Here is a 12,372-nt window from a genome sequence, read left to right as displayed (position 1 = left end):
AAGGAAGGAAGGAAGGAAGGAAGGAAGGAAGGAAGGAAGGAAGGAAGTAGGTGCGGTTTCTCACACCTGTAATCCCAGCACTTTCAGAGGCCGAGATGGGCAGATCACGAGGTCAAGATATCGAGACCATCCTGGCCAATATGGTGAAACCCCATCTCTACTAAAAATACAAAAAATTAGCTGGGCATGGTGGTGCGTGCCTGTAGTCCCAGCTACTTGGGAGGCTGAGGCAGGAGAATTGCTTGAACCCGGGAGGCAGAGGTTGCAGTGAGCCGAGATCATGCCACTGCACTCCAGCTTGGCAACAGAGCAAGACTCTGTCATAAAAGGAAAGAAGGAAGGAAGGAAGGAAGGAAGAAAGGGAAGGAAGGAAGGAAGGAAGGAAGGAAGGAAGGAAGGAAGGAAGGAAGGAAGGGGAATAAAATTCAGGGTTAGGCAAGAGCTGAAAGTGAAGAATAGAGACAGCTTGAGGGAACTAACTTCTCCACTAGCTCCATGCACCGTGTTGTAGGAGATGGTCCCTAAAGGGTCTGCAAGCTGGAGGAGAGAGGGCGCGGCATAGGCCTGGCTGTGGGCAAACACGGGGACAGGGCCCTAGGGGAGGCTGGGAGTTAAGCCTGGAGGGGGCAGTTAGCCTGGCCTGGCCTGTCGGAAGGCCTAGTTAGTCTTCCCCTCCTGGCAGGAAGACCCGCAAGGCAAAACCCATGCAGCTCTCTCTTTGTCCCTGGCATCCAGCTCAGGGCACCCGAGTTCAGGGTGGCCTTATACAGGGGCAAGGCCAGGGGTCATCTCCATCCGCTGGTTCAAGTTGAAGGGACCAGACACCCAGGTTCTGTGAGGACATCTCCACACAGGGTCTTGCAGCCCCTCAAGCTAGGATGAAATCAGAGGATGGTAGAGGGTGCCCAGCAGAGAAGATGCTCAGTAAATTGGCCCTCCTTCAAGGTCTGATCCCTCTAGAGGGCACAGTTCAAGAGGAGTCCCTGGGCAGGTCATGCCAGATTAGACTTGCCCACCTGTGCCCCAAGGTCTGAGGCCCTGGGCCTCCAAGCTTCCTTGGTCCACAAAAGGAGGCAACTTGGCTAGAGAGGCCTCAGGCTCCAGAATCAGGCAAACTTGAGTTTTAATCTCAGTTCCACCACATCTCAGCTGCATGGCTTCTTCGGGCCTCAGTTTCCTCATCTGTAAAATAGGGGTAATAATACCTGCCACAACAGATGTAAAGATGGAGTAAGGACATGAATGTGTGCTGCCAGAGGGTGCCTGCCACACAGTCAAAGCTCAGGAAACTGGGGCCTTACTCTCATCTTAGTATTTGCAGGTGCCAGCAGCTCCTCCAGGACCAAATTCCTAAGAAAAAAATATGACTAGCCGAGGTCCAAGCCTGGATCTGTGTGTCACTGGCCACCACACCCTTCCTTGCCCTTTCTTCCCCTTTTTCTCCATTCACTCACCACTTCTCCTCAAGCAGGCTGAAGCGGGGGAGGCCAGCGCTGCTCAACACAACTTCCCCAGGCCTCGCAGTGGCAGCTGGGGCAGGCCAGAGCCCCTGCAGGGCACCTGCACCCCTGCACCTCACCCTGCTGTGGGGTGCCGCGCTGATTGTGGCATGCCTGGTGCTTTCACTCATGGGGCCTCATTCAAGCTTCACAGCAGCCTCAGGAAATTGGGAATGCTGAACCTCATGCTATCCAGGGGAACTGAAGCTCAGAGAAGTTGAGCTGTATTGTTCCCAAATAGCAGAGCTGGAAATGGACTCCACCCCCACTCCCACCCATCTCCAGATTTCTGTCCCTACTCAATTTCAGCTCCAGCTGTGCTATCAACAACTGTCAGGGCAAGAGAGGCTCAGGATGGAGAGTGACAGGTGGCATTCAGGGGCTGAGAGTCCCTAGTGAAGGGGTGCCAAGGCCAGGGCCCTGATGACTGCTTGGGAACATGGGGCAAGGAGGGTGCTTCTTGAAGAGGGAGTTCAGATCCGACCTCTCCCACCAACCAGGCCAGCCCTCCAGGGGCCACCAGACTGGCAGGGGAGAGAGGCTGGGACATGGGTGGATAAGCACGTGGTGGGAAGGGGCATTCAAGGGGCCTGGTGTTTGGGGATGACTAATGTCAACGGGCAGAGATCGGGGAGCAATTCCAAGCCAAGAGCAGGAGCAGATACCCAGGCAGAGGCAATGGCAAAGCCGGAAGCAGGGGTGTGCGGAAAATAGGAAAGTTTGGTGAAGTGTAGGGTGGAGGTGAGGGGGAGGGAAATGGGTGAGCTGAAGGGGTTCATTAGTCAGGCCCAGGCAGGGTTTTAGCCGTAACCTGGCAACCGCAACGTGCCTCCGGGGGCAGGGAAAGGGCCCGGGGTGGCACCGTGGGGAGGGTGGGGCCTGGGGAGGATCTGGGAGCCAGCCCCACTTAACGACATTCAGTAAAGCAGAATATGGAAAATCAACCTGTGAAGGCCAAACAAAATTGGAGTGCTGGCCCCAGCCCCAGCCCCAGCGCCAGCCCCAGCGCCATCATCCCAGACTTGGGGTTAGAGGGCAGGACAGAGGCTCAGGGTGTGCGCGAGGAGGGCAGGGCCAGGCAGCCCAGCGGAGGGGGCCAAGTCCGGGTGATTCTCGGGGATCTGGGGGAGGGCGATGACTGCGTCTCCGAGGCTGGGAACACTGTGGCGGTGCAGCCGGGGGAGGAGGAGCCCGGGCGCAGGCAGGTGGGTGCAGGCTGCAGAGGAACCTTGCGGCCGCGCGGGGAAAGGCTTGGTCCCGTCCTCCCTCATAGCCCTCTGCCGCCTCGGAGTGGGGACTTTCTCCTGTAGCCGTGGGAAACACCAACTTTCGTTGGGGGATTTGACTTTGCGGGGAAGGCAGAACGGGAAGCACGGAGACCGGGCTAGGAGGGGTGGGGCCGGAGATGGGGGCGGGGCGTGCTGGGCCCGACGCACCGCCCAGCGCCCTCTGCACTAACTCGCTGCCCTCGGCTGCAACTTCTTATCCGGGCTCCAGATGGGACGTGAAGCTCAGGGAGGAGCCCGAAGTTGTAAAACTGGAAAAAGTCAGGGCTGGGTTTTGAATTCGGGTCTGAGAGACCCCCCCAACACCTGTGCTCTTTCCTTCTATGGCGGGAGTGGCACACTCGAATGTGTAGTGGGGTCAGGCATCAATACTGACACAAGAAAAACATTAATGGTAACGTTCCTTGAACATTTACTACACACCCGATAGTGTTCTGAGTTCTTTATATATATATTTAACTCATTTAATCGCACCAGTCCTTCGAAATCAGGACCATTATTTGCTCCGTTTTTAGAGAGGAATAAACTGAGGCACAGAGAGGTTAAGTACCTTGTCCAAAGTCACACAGCACAAATTTGACCTCCCAAATTTAAGCCTGTCTCCCACTGCCTCCACAAGTAGCATAAACGCATTAAACAGTCCCCAGAGGCCTCTGAGGAGCATGTAAGCCCTTTTGGGGAAGGTGGTGGCTGCTCAATGCCAGACAAGGTTGTCCTGCTGGGAAGAAGCTGGAGCATTAAAGTCTCACGGAGCAAGTGGAATTTAAAATCTCTTGCTTTTTAAATGTGGAAAACACCTTTAAATAAAAACAAACAAACAAACAAACAAACAAACTGTGAGGGCCAAGATAATAGTAATATCCCACATATCTGCAGACCAGATCTGGCCTGCAGATGGCCACCCTGTGACCTGAATACTCTCAGGGTGGGAGTAGGAAACAGAGAGGGAGGTTCCATTTAGAAGGGTGGGGGTGGGGCTTTCCAGGGGTGGAGATGTTTGCAGGCCTGTTTCCAGTTGGGATGGAAATAAGGGGCTGGTGGTAGGAACTTCCGTGACAGGGCATGGTGAAAATGTAGGAGGTAAGCGGGAAGTAGGAACTGGGGATGACTCAAGCCCTGATGTTGGAAGCCCAGGTGATGGTAAGAAAGATGGGGGCAGGGAAGCTGGTTTGGTACTCTGTTTTGATGGAGGCAGAGGGAGCTTCCATTTGGGACTTCCATTTGGGAGCTTGAGGGCTTGTGGGACATTTGGGGGAAGATGTTACCAGGAAGTTGGTTATGTGTGTCTGGAGCTGCGGATCTGTGGATGGGACAAAGTGCCCAGTACAGAACCAGGGAGGGGTTGAGGCCACATTGCATGAGTGGGAGATAGTGGGGAAGCTGGAGGAGCTGCTAGGAAGGTAAAAAGAGAAACCACCGCAAGAGTCATTTTGAGAGGAGAGTTTTTCTGTTTCACTAATGATTGGGATTCCCAGAGAAACCAGAGTTGTGCATTGGGGGCAAGGATGGAGTTAGCTACTGCAGCAGTGCTACTAACAGAGTAGTCCCTGAACCAGCAGCATCAGCATCTCCTGGGAGCTTGGTAGAAATGGACAGCCTCAGGCCCCATCTTGGACCTACTGAACTTGAATCTCCAGAGGTGGGGTCCTCCCACTCTGCACTGAAGTTTGAGAACCACTGCTCTATACTATAGAACAGCATCCTGTGCCCTCCCAACGTGGGGTGGGACCTGTGGGAGACCCTGAGCCCAATAGGAAACACTTGCAATAAGAAGATCACTGGCTGCAGAAACACCTCTCCTTCCTCGAAGACAGCACTTGTTTATACAGCCCATATCACATGCTGGCCCCTGTTCTAGATGCTGTGGATATATTTTTATTTGATTTTCTTTTATTGAGACAGAGTTTTGCTCTTGTCACCCAGGCTGGAGGGCAATGGCTCAGTCTTGGCTCACTGCAACCTCCGCCTCCTGGGTTCAGGCGATTCTCCTGCCTCAGCCTCTTGAGTAGTTGGGATTACAGGTGTCTGCAACCACGCCCAGCTAATCTTTTTTTTTTTTTTTTTTTTTTTTTTGTATTTTTAGTAGAGACTGTGTTTCACCATGTTGGCCAGGCTGGTCTCGAACTCCTGACCTCAGGTGATCCACCCATCTCGGCCTCCCAAAGTGCTAGGATTACAGGCGTGAGCCACCGTGCCCGGCCAATGCTGTGAATATATTAAACTGACTTGATCTTCATATCAAGATAGAGGCAAATGGTTTGCCTCTATTTATAAATAGGCATTATCTCCTATTTACAGATTACAGGTGGAGGCAAACAAGTTAACTAACTTGCCCAAAGTTACACAGCTAGTAAGTGCCAGAGACTAAAGTCTGTTCCTACCCACCATGCTATGCACACCTGGCTCACCCAGCAGGGGTTGGGGGAGGAGGGAACCAGGGGCTGCTGGAAGGTACCTGGCATAAGTCCCAGTACTTAGTGGTTGGCACAGGATGGAAAGGGAGCCAGGGGCAGCCTAAGCAAAAGCCTGACCAAGTAGAACCTGCCTGGGGATGCCCAGGTAGAGGAGAACACAATTCCACCTCCTGGGAGTTGGGCCCAGAACTGTCCCCTGGGAATCCTCAGTGGGCTCGTCTGACTTCCTCTGTTGGGTCTCTTATAGGTTATGGCTGTGTCAGATGGAGGTAAGTGACAGAATGTGTGGAGGAGGACTGGCTGAGTGGGAGGGAGGAGGGATGTGGAGATGGGTGGCACACCCCTGCCACTGCTATCTTTCCAGGGAACATGCCTGCAGAGTGGATGCCTGGGGGAGGGTGGGTTGTGCCAGGGGCTGGGGAAGGCAGCAAGGCTCACCCCGACTTGTCCATCCCCCTGCAGAGCTGAGCAGCACGACAGGGCCCCAGGGCCAGGGCGAGGGCCGCGGCAGCTCCCTCAGCATCCACAGCCTCCCCAGTGGTCCTAGCAGCCCCTTCCCAACCGAGGAGCAGCCTGTGGCCAGCTGGGCCCTGTCCTTCGAGCGGCTGCTGCAGGACCCGCTGGGCCTGGCTTACTTCACTGTAAGCCTGGAGTGGGGAAAGGGAAGGGGGGACTCGGGAAAGGGCAGGGCATGGATGGAGCTTCAGGCTGGCCAGAGTGGGGTCCTCTGTCAGCTGCCTCATCTAGCCTTCCTGCAGCACCCTCTTCCTCTTCTCCCAAATTGGAACTTTTCTTCCTTCTCCCTGTCCTTGTCTCCGTCTCTCATTTTCTCTCCCTGCCTTCAGATCTGGCTCCATCTGTCTGTCTGGCCTTATCCGTCTGGCTTGGTCTCTTGGCCCTGTCTCTGTCCCAGTCTCTTTGATCACATCCCCCAGTTTGGATTCTGTGTCACTGAGTCTTTGCCTGCCTCCCCCTCCTTCCCCTCCCAGGAGTTCCTGAAGAAGGAGTTCAGCGCGGAAAACGTGACTTTCTGGAAGGCCTGCGAGCGCTTCCAACAGATCCCCGCCAGCGATACCCAGCAGGTGGGAGAAGGGGGAGCTGGGGCCAAGGGCTGGGGAGAGGGGAAATGGGCCATGCTCCCTGACCAACTCCTCCTGCCCCTCCTCCTTCAGCTAGCGCAGGAGGCGCGCAACATCTACCAGGAGTTCCTGTCCAGCCAGGCGCTGAGCCCAGTGAACATCGACCGTCAGGCCTGGCTTGGCGAGGAGGTGCTGGCCGAGCCCCGGCCGGACATGTTTCGGGCACAGCAGCTTCAGGTGGGCGATCCCGGGTGGACTGGCCTTGAAAGGGAGACAAAAGGCGCAGGGGCGGGGTCGGACCCTGGCGGGGAGCCTGAACTACAAAGCGGAAGGGGCAAATTTGGAGGCGGAGCAGAGCCAAATGCCCGGGCAGGCAGGGCGGAGCTCAGAGGGCGGTATCAGTGGCACCCGGGAAGGACAGTTAGAGGCGGAGCCTAGCTGAGCTCGGGGCGGGACCTGGACCCTGGGGGTGAGTGTAGGAACTGACGTCGGGGTGGGGCTTGGGCAGCCCAGCGCCCCCACCCCAGCCCCGGCTCACCTGTCCCGGGGTCGACCCGCAGATCTTCAACTTGATGAAGTTCGACAGCTATGCGCGCTTCGTCAAGTCCCAGCTGTACCGCGAGTGCCTGCTAGCCGAGGCCGAGGGGCGCCCTCTGCGGGAACCTGGCTCCTCGCGCTTCGGCAGCCCTGACGCCACTAGGAAGGTGCGGACGAGGGACTGGGCGAGGCAGGGGGTCTTGTGGATCGCGTGCAAGAGGGGACGCCCCCGGATGCAGATCTGCGGGTATGTGCCCAGGGTCTGCATGCGGGCTGGGGCCCAGCCCGGTGCCAGCGCCTCCCCTGTACCCACAGAAGCCGAAGCTGAAGCCCGGGAAGTCGCTGCCGCTGGGTGTGGAGGAGTTGGGGCAGCCAACCGTTGAGGGTCCTGGGGGCCGCCCTCTCCGCAAGTCCTTCCGCAGGGGTGAGGGCAGGAGCGAGCAACAGAGGTGGGGGGAAGGCGGGAGTTTGGGCAAGTTTGGTGAGTGCCCGCTTCCTCCTACGTGGGCCACAGTCTGTAAGTCTGTGAAAATTGAAACGCAGGTCCCAGTGACCACCGTACTCCCCTGGGTGGTTCGGGTCCTAGGCTAGACCACAGGCGTTTGGAAATCTCCAACGGTGGTGTTGCTCCCAGGGATTTACACCTGGGCCCCTGCAGGATGACTCCAAACAAGGCCCACCAGTTGGGGAGAGGCTTCCGCAGAGGATGGGTGAGGGCGGGGGGCTGTTCGCGTCCATCGCTCCCTCTTTCCCAGAGCTGGGCGGGACTGCAAACGCCGCCTTGCGCCGGGAGTCTCAGGGCTCCCTCAACTCCTCCGCTAGCCTGGACCTTGGCTTCCTAGCGTTCGTCAGCAGCAAATCTGAGGTGAGCCAACTGTTGAGGAAGACAAGATGCTCTATGGGCTAGGGTCACTACTCAGGCCTGTTTACGTGGTAGCCCTCATTCCAAGTTGCTGTCCTTACTGCGTCTCCCAGCTTGCTCTGCATGGCCAACCCTTCAGCCTCCTTACTTTTCTCCCATCCTCACTATATCGGTCCCCATATATGTCATGGGTGCACATCCTCTGTCGGCAGATGTGTGCACATGTGCAGCACCCAGGTGTGTATACACAGCAGGTGGACCCGTCTCTAGGTGCCTGTATGCCTGGGTGTGCATACATGTGTTCCTGCAGGAGGATATATCTTTGCCTGCCTTGGGAGTGCGTGTGCATGCTTGAGCCCCAGCAAGCTTACCTGTCTCTGTGTACCTGTCTGCATGCCCTTGCATGTGTACACGTAATCTCCCCCGCTCCTGCCCTGAATCAGAGCCACCGGAAGAGCCTTGGGAGCACCGAGGGTGAAAGTGAAAGCCGGCCAGGGAAGTACTGCTGTGTGTACCTGCCTGACGGCACAGCCTCCTTGGCCCTGGCCAGACCTGGCCTCACCATCCGAGATATGCTGGCAGGGATCTGTGAGAAACGAGGCCTCTCTCTGCCTGACATCAAGGTCTACCTGGTGGGCAATGAACAGGTGGGAACTTGACCTAGCTCCAACTCTAACCTCCTTCCTGATCCTGACCCCAACTCCATTTCTGTCTCAGATCAGTCATGGCTCCAACCTCAACTCAATTTCTAATCCCCTGGACTAACCCTAATTTCAACCCCATTTCCTATCATCACCCCCTTCCTAACTTCAGCCTCTACCACAATCCCACTCCTATACCCACATCCAACTCCAAAGCAACCTCCACACCAACTTTCACTCACTCAGACATCCACCCGCCCCCACCTCATGCCCTTCCAGGTTTCCAGCTTCGTCTATCATCCTGGTGATCTTAGGGAGGTAAAACTGGGGAGAACCACTGTTGGAGCTGGGGTTAGTGCCTTATCATTCCCAGAGTCCAGACTGCCATCCCCAGAGACCCATCCTAGAAATGGCCATCCATGGGGTGCCCTCACCTCCTTAGCCTCTAGGGGCACCCAACTGCACCTAACCCATGAACTTTTTCCTTTAGGTGCAAACTAGCTTAAACTTTGAAGAAGACCTAGGGGAAAACTGGCTTTAAAGGAAACCATTCAGTCAAGGGAATCTCAAGGAAGAATGTTGCCTTCCAGGGGGCCGTCAGGATTTCATTTACCTAGTAGACAAATCCTAAGGTCCTGCCAGGTGTGTGGGGGAGAGGAACCCAGATCTGGGGCTGTCCTCTTGGCCCACAGGCTGGAAGTAAGCCAAGCAAGGAGTGATCAGGGAGGAAAAAGAGTGAAAACTCCAGAGAAGGTCGCTTGGGAGAAGGTAGGCATTTCTGGCTGATGTCCGGAAGGCTTCGTGGAAGAAGCAGCAGTTGATGTGGATGGGGAGGAGTTTGCCTGGCAGAGCTGTGGGGGAGGATATTCCAGGCAGAGGGAACAGCTTAGGCAAAGGCCTTCAGGCAGGTACCTGCGGGGCATGTTCAGGGGCCTGGAGTGCAAGGGTGCGAGGGCAGCAGTGGGAGGTGTTCTGCCCACTCTTCTCAGGCCGCCAGGGCGGCTGCCAGAAGCCCAGATGGGCTTTCATACGTGTTAAATATAACTTCCTCACCCACACTCCACCTGCTCCTGCAGCACAGCATAGGCCTACTGCCTGGGAGATGCTGCCCCCAACCCCTACATCAGGCTGGAGCAGGCAGTGGGGCCTCTGAGGGTGGTCATCACAAGAGTTACTGTTTATGTACCTACTGTGTGCCAGGCATTGTGCCAGATGCTTCACATCCTCTGGTTTCACAGCAGTTTTGGGGGTGGGCCCTTTTTGAATGAGGAAACAAGAAGTGTCCTTAGTAGTGGGGAATGGAAAGAAGTGGATAAATGTCAAAAATGGGACCAGGCCAGGGTGGTTGATCAAAGGTGGGTGGTGAGGGAGGAAATGCTTCCAGTTGGTCTGGTTGGATTTCACACACCTGAGGGACACGGGGCAGCGGTCCTGGAGGCAGAGCCTGTCCTGGCACAGAAAGAGTAGGCCAGGGATCTGGGACCTAGGCCTGCCCCTTATGATTTCATGCCAGCAGATACGTTTCCCATAATTTCTGTCTTTTCTCAAGAATGTCCAGCATTCTTGCCACTTTTCTCCCTGGCCGTGGCTTTCCTGGGCTTGGACTCCAGCTTGGTACCTTAACCCATTTGCTCCCCTACAGCTCTTCCACCCTCCATCCCTCCCTCTAGGAAGCCCCAGTGGTGGCCATGGGAGGGCGTGAAGTTGTTCTTAGACCCACAGGGATGGCTGGGGGTTGGGGGAGGGACTCTTAGACCCTGCCTGGCATCCACAGAAGCCCCTGGTCCTGGATCAGGACTGCACCGTGCTGGCGGATCGGGAAGTGCGGCTGGAAAACAGGATCACCTTCGAGTGAGTGTTCTGCCCCCAAGTCTGGGTCCCAGGTCCTGACGCTCCCTTCAGGCTCTGTTCTAGCTACCTGGCTCTCCAGGCCCCGCCCCTCGTGCTAGCCCCGCCCCCGAGACAAACCCCGTCCCCTACAAGCCCGTCCCACCTTCTGCAGCTCAGGCTCCACCCCTTCGCGTTTGTACTGGGAAGGGTTTGGCTGGGGGCCGGCCCTCCGGCCCTCTGCTGCCCGAGGGTTCCGCGCAGGCTGGAGCTGACGGCACTGGATCGCGTGGTACGAATCTCAGCCAAGCCCACCAAGCGGCTGCAGGAGGCGCTGCAACCCATTCTGGAGAAGCACGACTTGAGCCCGCTACAGGTGGCGCTGCACCTTGTGAGCTGCGGGGCCGCGGGGCGAGGAGAGGCGGGGCCGGGAGGGGCGGGGCCGGGGCCAGGCGGAGGCCTGTACCGCGGGCTGCTGACATCTCCCCACAGCCAGGCGAGAAGCAGCCTCTGGATCTGGGGAAGCTTGTGAGCTCAGTGGCGGCCCAGAGACTGGTTTTGGACACTCTTCCAGGTAGGGGACATTGGCCTCGGGGCTTGATCTGGAACGACTGTGGCCCAGGAGGAAGGGGGCCCAGGTGGGAGGCAAACACTAACTGTGGCGTTGTCTGCCGCAGGTGTGAAGATCTCCAAAGCCCGTGACAAATCTCCCTGCCGCAGCCAGGTGAGCGAAAGGCGGGTGGCCTCTTCCACCCTCTGCTTCTCCCCTCCCAATTTTGACTCTGACCCCACATTCTCGCAGGGCTGTCCACCTCGAACCCAGGACAAGGCCACCCATCCCCCTCCAGCGTCTCCCAGTTCTCTGGTGAAGGCGCCCAGTAGTGCCACTGGAAAGCGGCAGACCTGTGACATCGAAGGTACATGGTGGATGAGCTGAGGATTAGAGGGACTAGGGCAGTGGGGTTGGGGACCATTCAGGGTGGCATCAGAGAGCCTTGGGCTAAGGCAGGGGGCTGGGTGCCATTGGGTGTGGAACAGGAAGGGTGGGGGTTGGGGGGTCAAAGGGGCTGGAACAGGGGGCCACAGGCCATTGGTGTTGGGGCCAGGGAGGCTGTGGCCACAGTAAGGCAGCGAGACTGTTGTGGGCTAGCATATAGGCAAGTCTGCTGGGGGGACCCTCATGCTGTGGCTTGCCTCCAGGCCTGGTGGAGCTGCTGAACCGGGTACAGAGCAGCGGGGCCCACGACCAGAGGGGTCTTCTGAGGAAAGAGGACCTGATACTTCCAGAATTTCTGCAGCTGCCTACCCAAGGGCCCAGCTCCCAGGAGACCCCACCACAGACTGAATCAGCAGCCCAGCCCATCGGGGGATCCTTGAACGCCACCACTGACTCAGCCCTCTGACAGCTACGCAACAGTCCAGGACAGCTGCATGGCACCCGGCGGGCCGAGCATGCCATGGGTCCGCTCTGCATGCCCTGTCTGTGCCATGAGTGTCCCTGGCCCCTTCCTGCCATGGGCAGGCCCGCAGGAAGAGCCGGTAGGGGTGGAAAGGGGACTCAGATGAGACACACCCCACAGCCACCACCGCCTTGTCCCTCAACAAGCTCAGCCCCAGTCCCTTGCAGCCAGACCACAGTGGGGGAGGTGAGTCTAGCCCCTTGGAACAGGCTTGCCCAACACGGAGGGATGGCGTTGGCAGTGCCAGCCTCCCCAGCCTGTGCCAAGTTTCAACAGGGGCAGGAGGAGGGGCCGGCCCCTCCTCAGGGAGCTGGTATGAGTAAGGCCTGAGGGTGCAGGCGGGCAGTCCTGTACCCCACCCACATAGACTATACTGTCCATACAGATTTTGCAGTAGGCTTGGGGCAGCTGGGTTTGTCCTTGATGTATGATACAGTTATAATAATTATTATTATTCTGCCATGAGTTGTCTTCCTTGTGTGCCAGACTGTCTTGTGGCTTCCCCCACCATCAAAACACACTGCTTCTGTCACCAAGGTCAGTGCCAGGAAACTCTTGGGGACCTCAGGATGTGCCTCCTGACTTCCTGTTTTCAGAACCTCTCTTCCTGACTGCACAGTATATGGGGTGGTGTGTGAATATCTTACAGTTTTGTTTTTTTAAAAAAAGAATATGGGAACTGGGTGAGGTGGCTCACCCCTGTAATTCCAGCACTTTGGGAGACCAAGGGGGGCGGGGGTGGATCGCTTGAGCTCAGGAGTTCGACA

General features: G+C 57.1%; 1 protein-coding gene across 3 annotated transcripts in view; it reads left to right on the top strand.

The window, feature by feature from the left end:
• The window catches only part of RGS14 (regulator of G protein signaling 14), a 14,875-nt gene extending 2,808 nt beyond the window's left edge, over positions 1-12,067 (top strand). Inside the window, exons 2-15 of one of the 3 annotated variants that reach the window (XM_023185095.1) lie at positions 5,447-5,468; positions 5,662-5,840; positions 6,189-6,281; positions 6,372-6,515; positions 6,839-6,982; positions 7,131-7,239; positions 7,571-7,680; positions 8,121-8,324; positions 10,093-10,169; positions 10,410-10,536; positions 10,638-10,719; positions 10,823-10,869; positions 10,948-11,062; positions 11,346-12,067. In XM_023185095.1, coding sequence (XP_023040863.1) covers positions 5,447-5,468; positions 5,662-5,840; positions 6,189-6,281; positions 6,372-6,515; positions 6,839-6,982; positions 7,131-7,239; positions 7,571-7,680; positions 8,121-8,324; positions 10,093-10,169; positions 10,410-10,536; positions 10,638-10,719; positions 10,823-10,869; positions 10,948-11,062; positions 11,346-11,548 — 1,656 coding nt within the window. In that variant the 3' untranslated portion in view covers positions 11,549-12,067. Of the gene's footprint in view, positions 1-5,446; positions 5,469-5,661; positions 5,841-6,188; positions 6,282-6,371; positions 6,516-6,838; positions 6,983-7,130; positions 7,240-7,570; positions 7,681-8,120; positions 8,325-10,092; positions 10,170-10,409; positions 10,537-10,637; positions 10,720-10,822; positions 11,063-11,345 lie in introns of all 3 variants that reach the window. The other 2 variants (XM_023185094.1, XM_023185093.1) reach the window with 2 other exon arrangements.
• The last annotated feature ends 305 nt before the right edge of the window (positions 12,068-12,372 follow it).

Source organism: Piliocolobus tephrosceles, chromosome 4 (assembly GCF_002776525.5).
Source record: "Piliocolobus tephrosceles isolate RC106 chromosome 4, ASM277652v3, whole genome shotgun sequence".
Taxonomy (NCBI): Eukaryota; Metazoa; Chordata; class Mammalia; order Primates; family Cercopithecidae; genus Piliocolobus; species Piliocolobus tephrosceles.
This window is presented reverse-complemented; position numbering and strand designations above follow the sequence as displayed.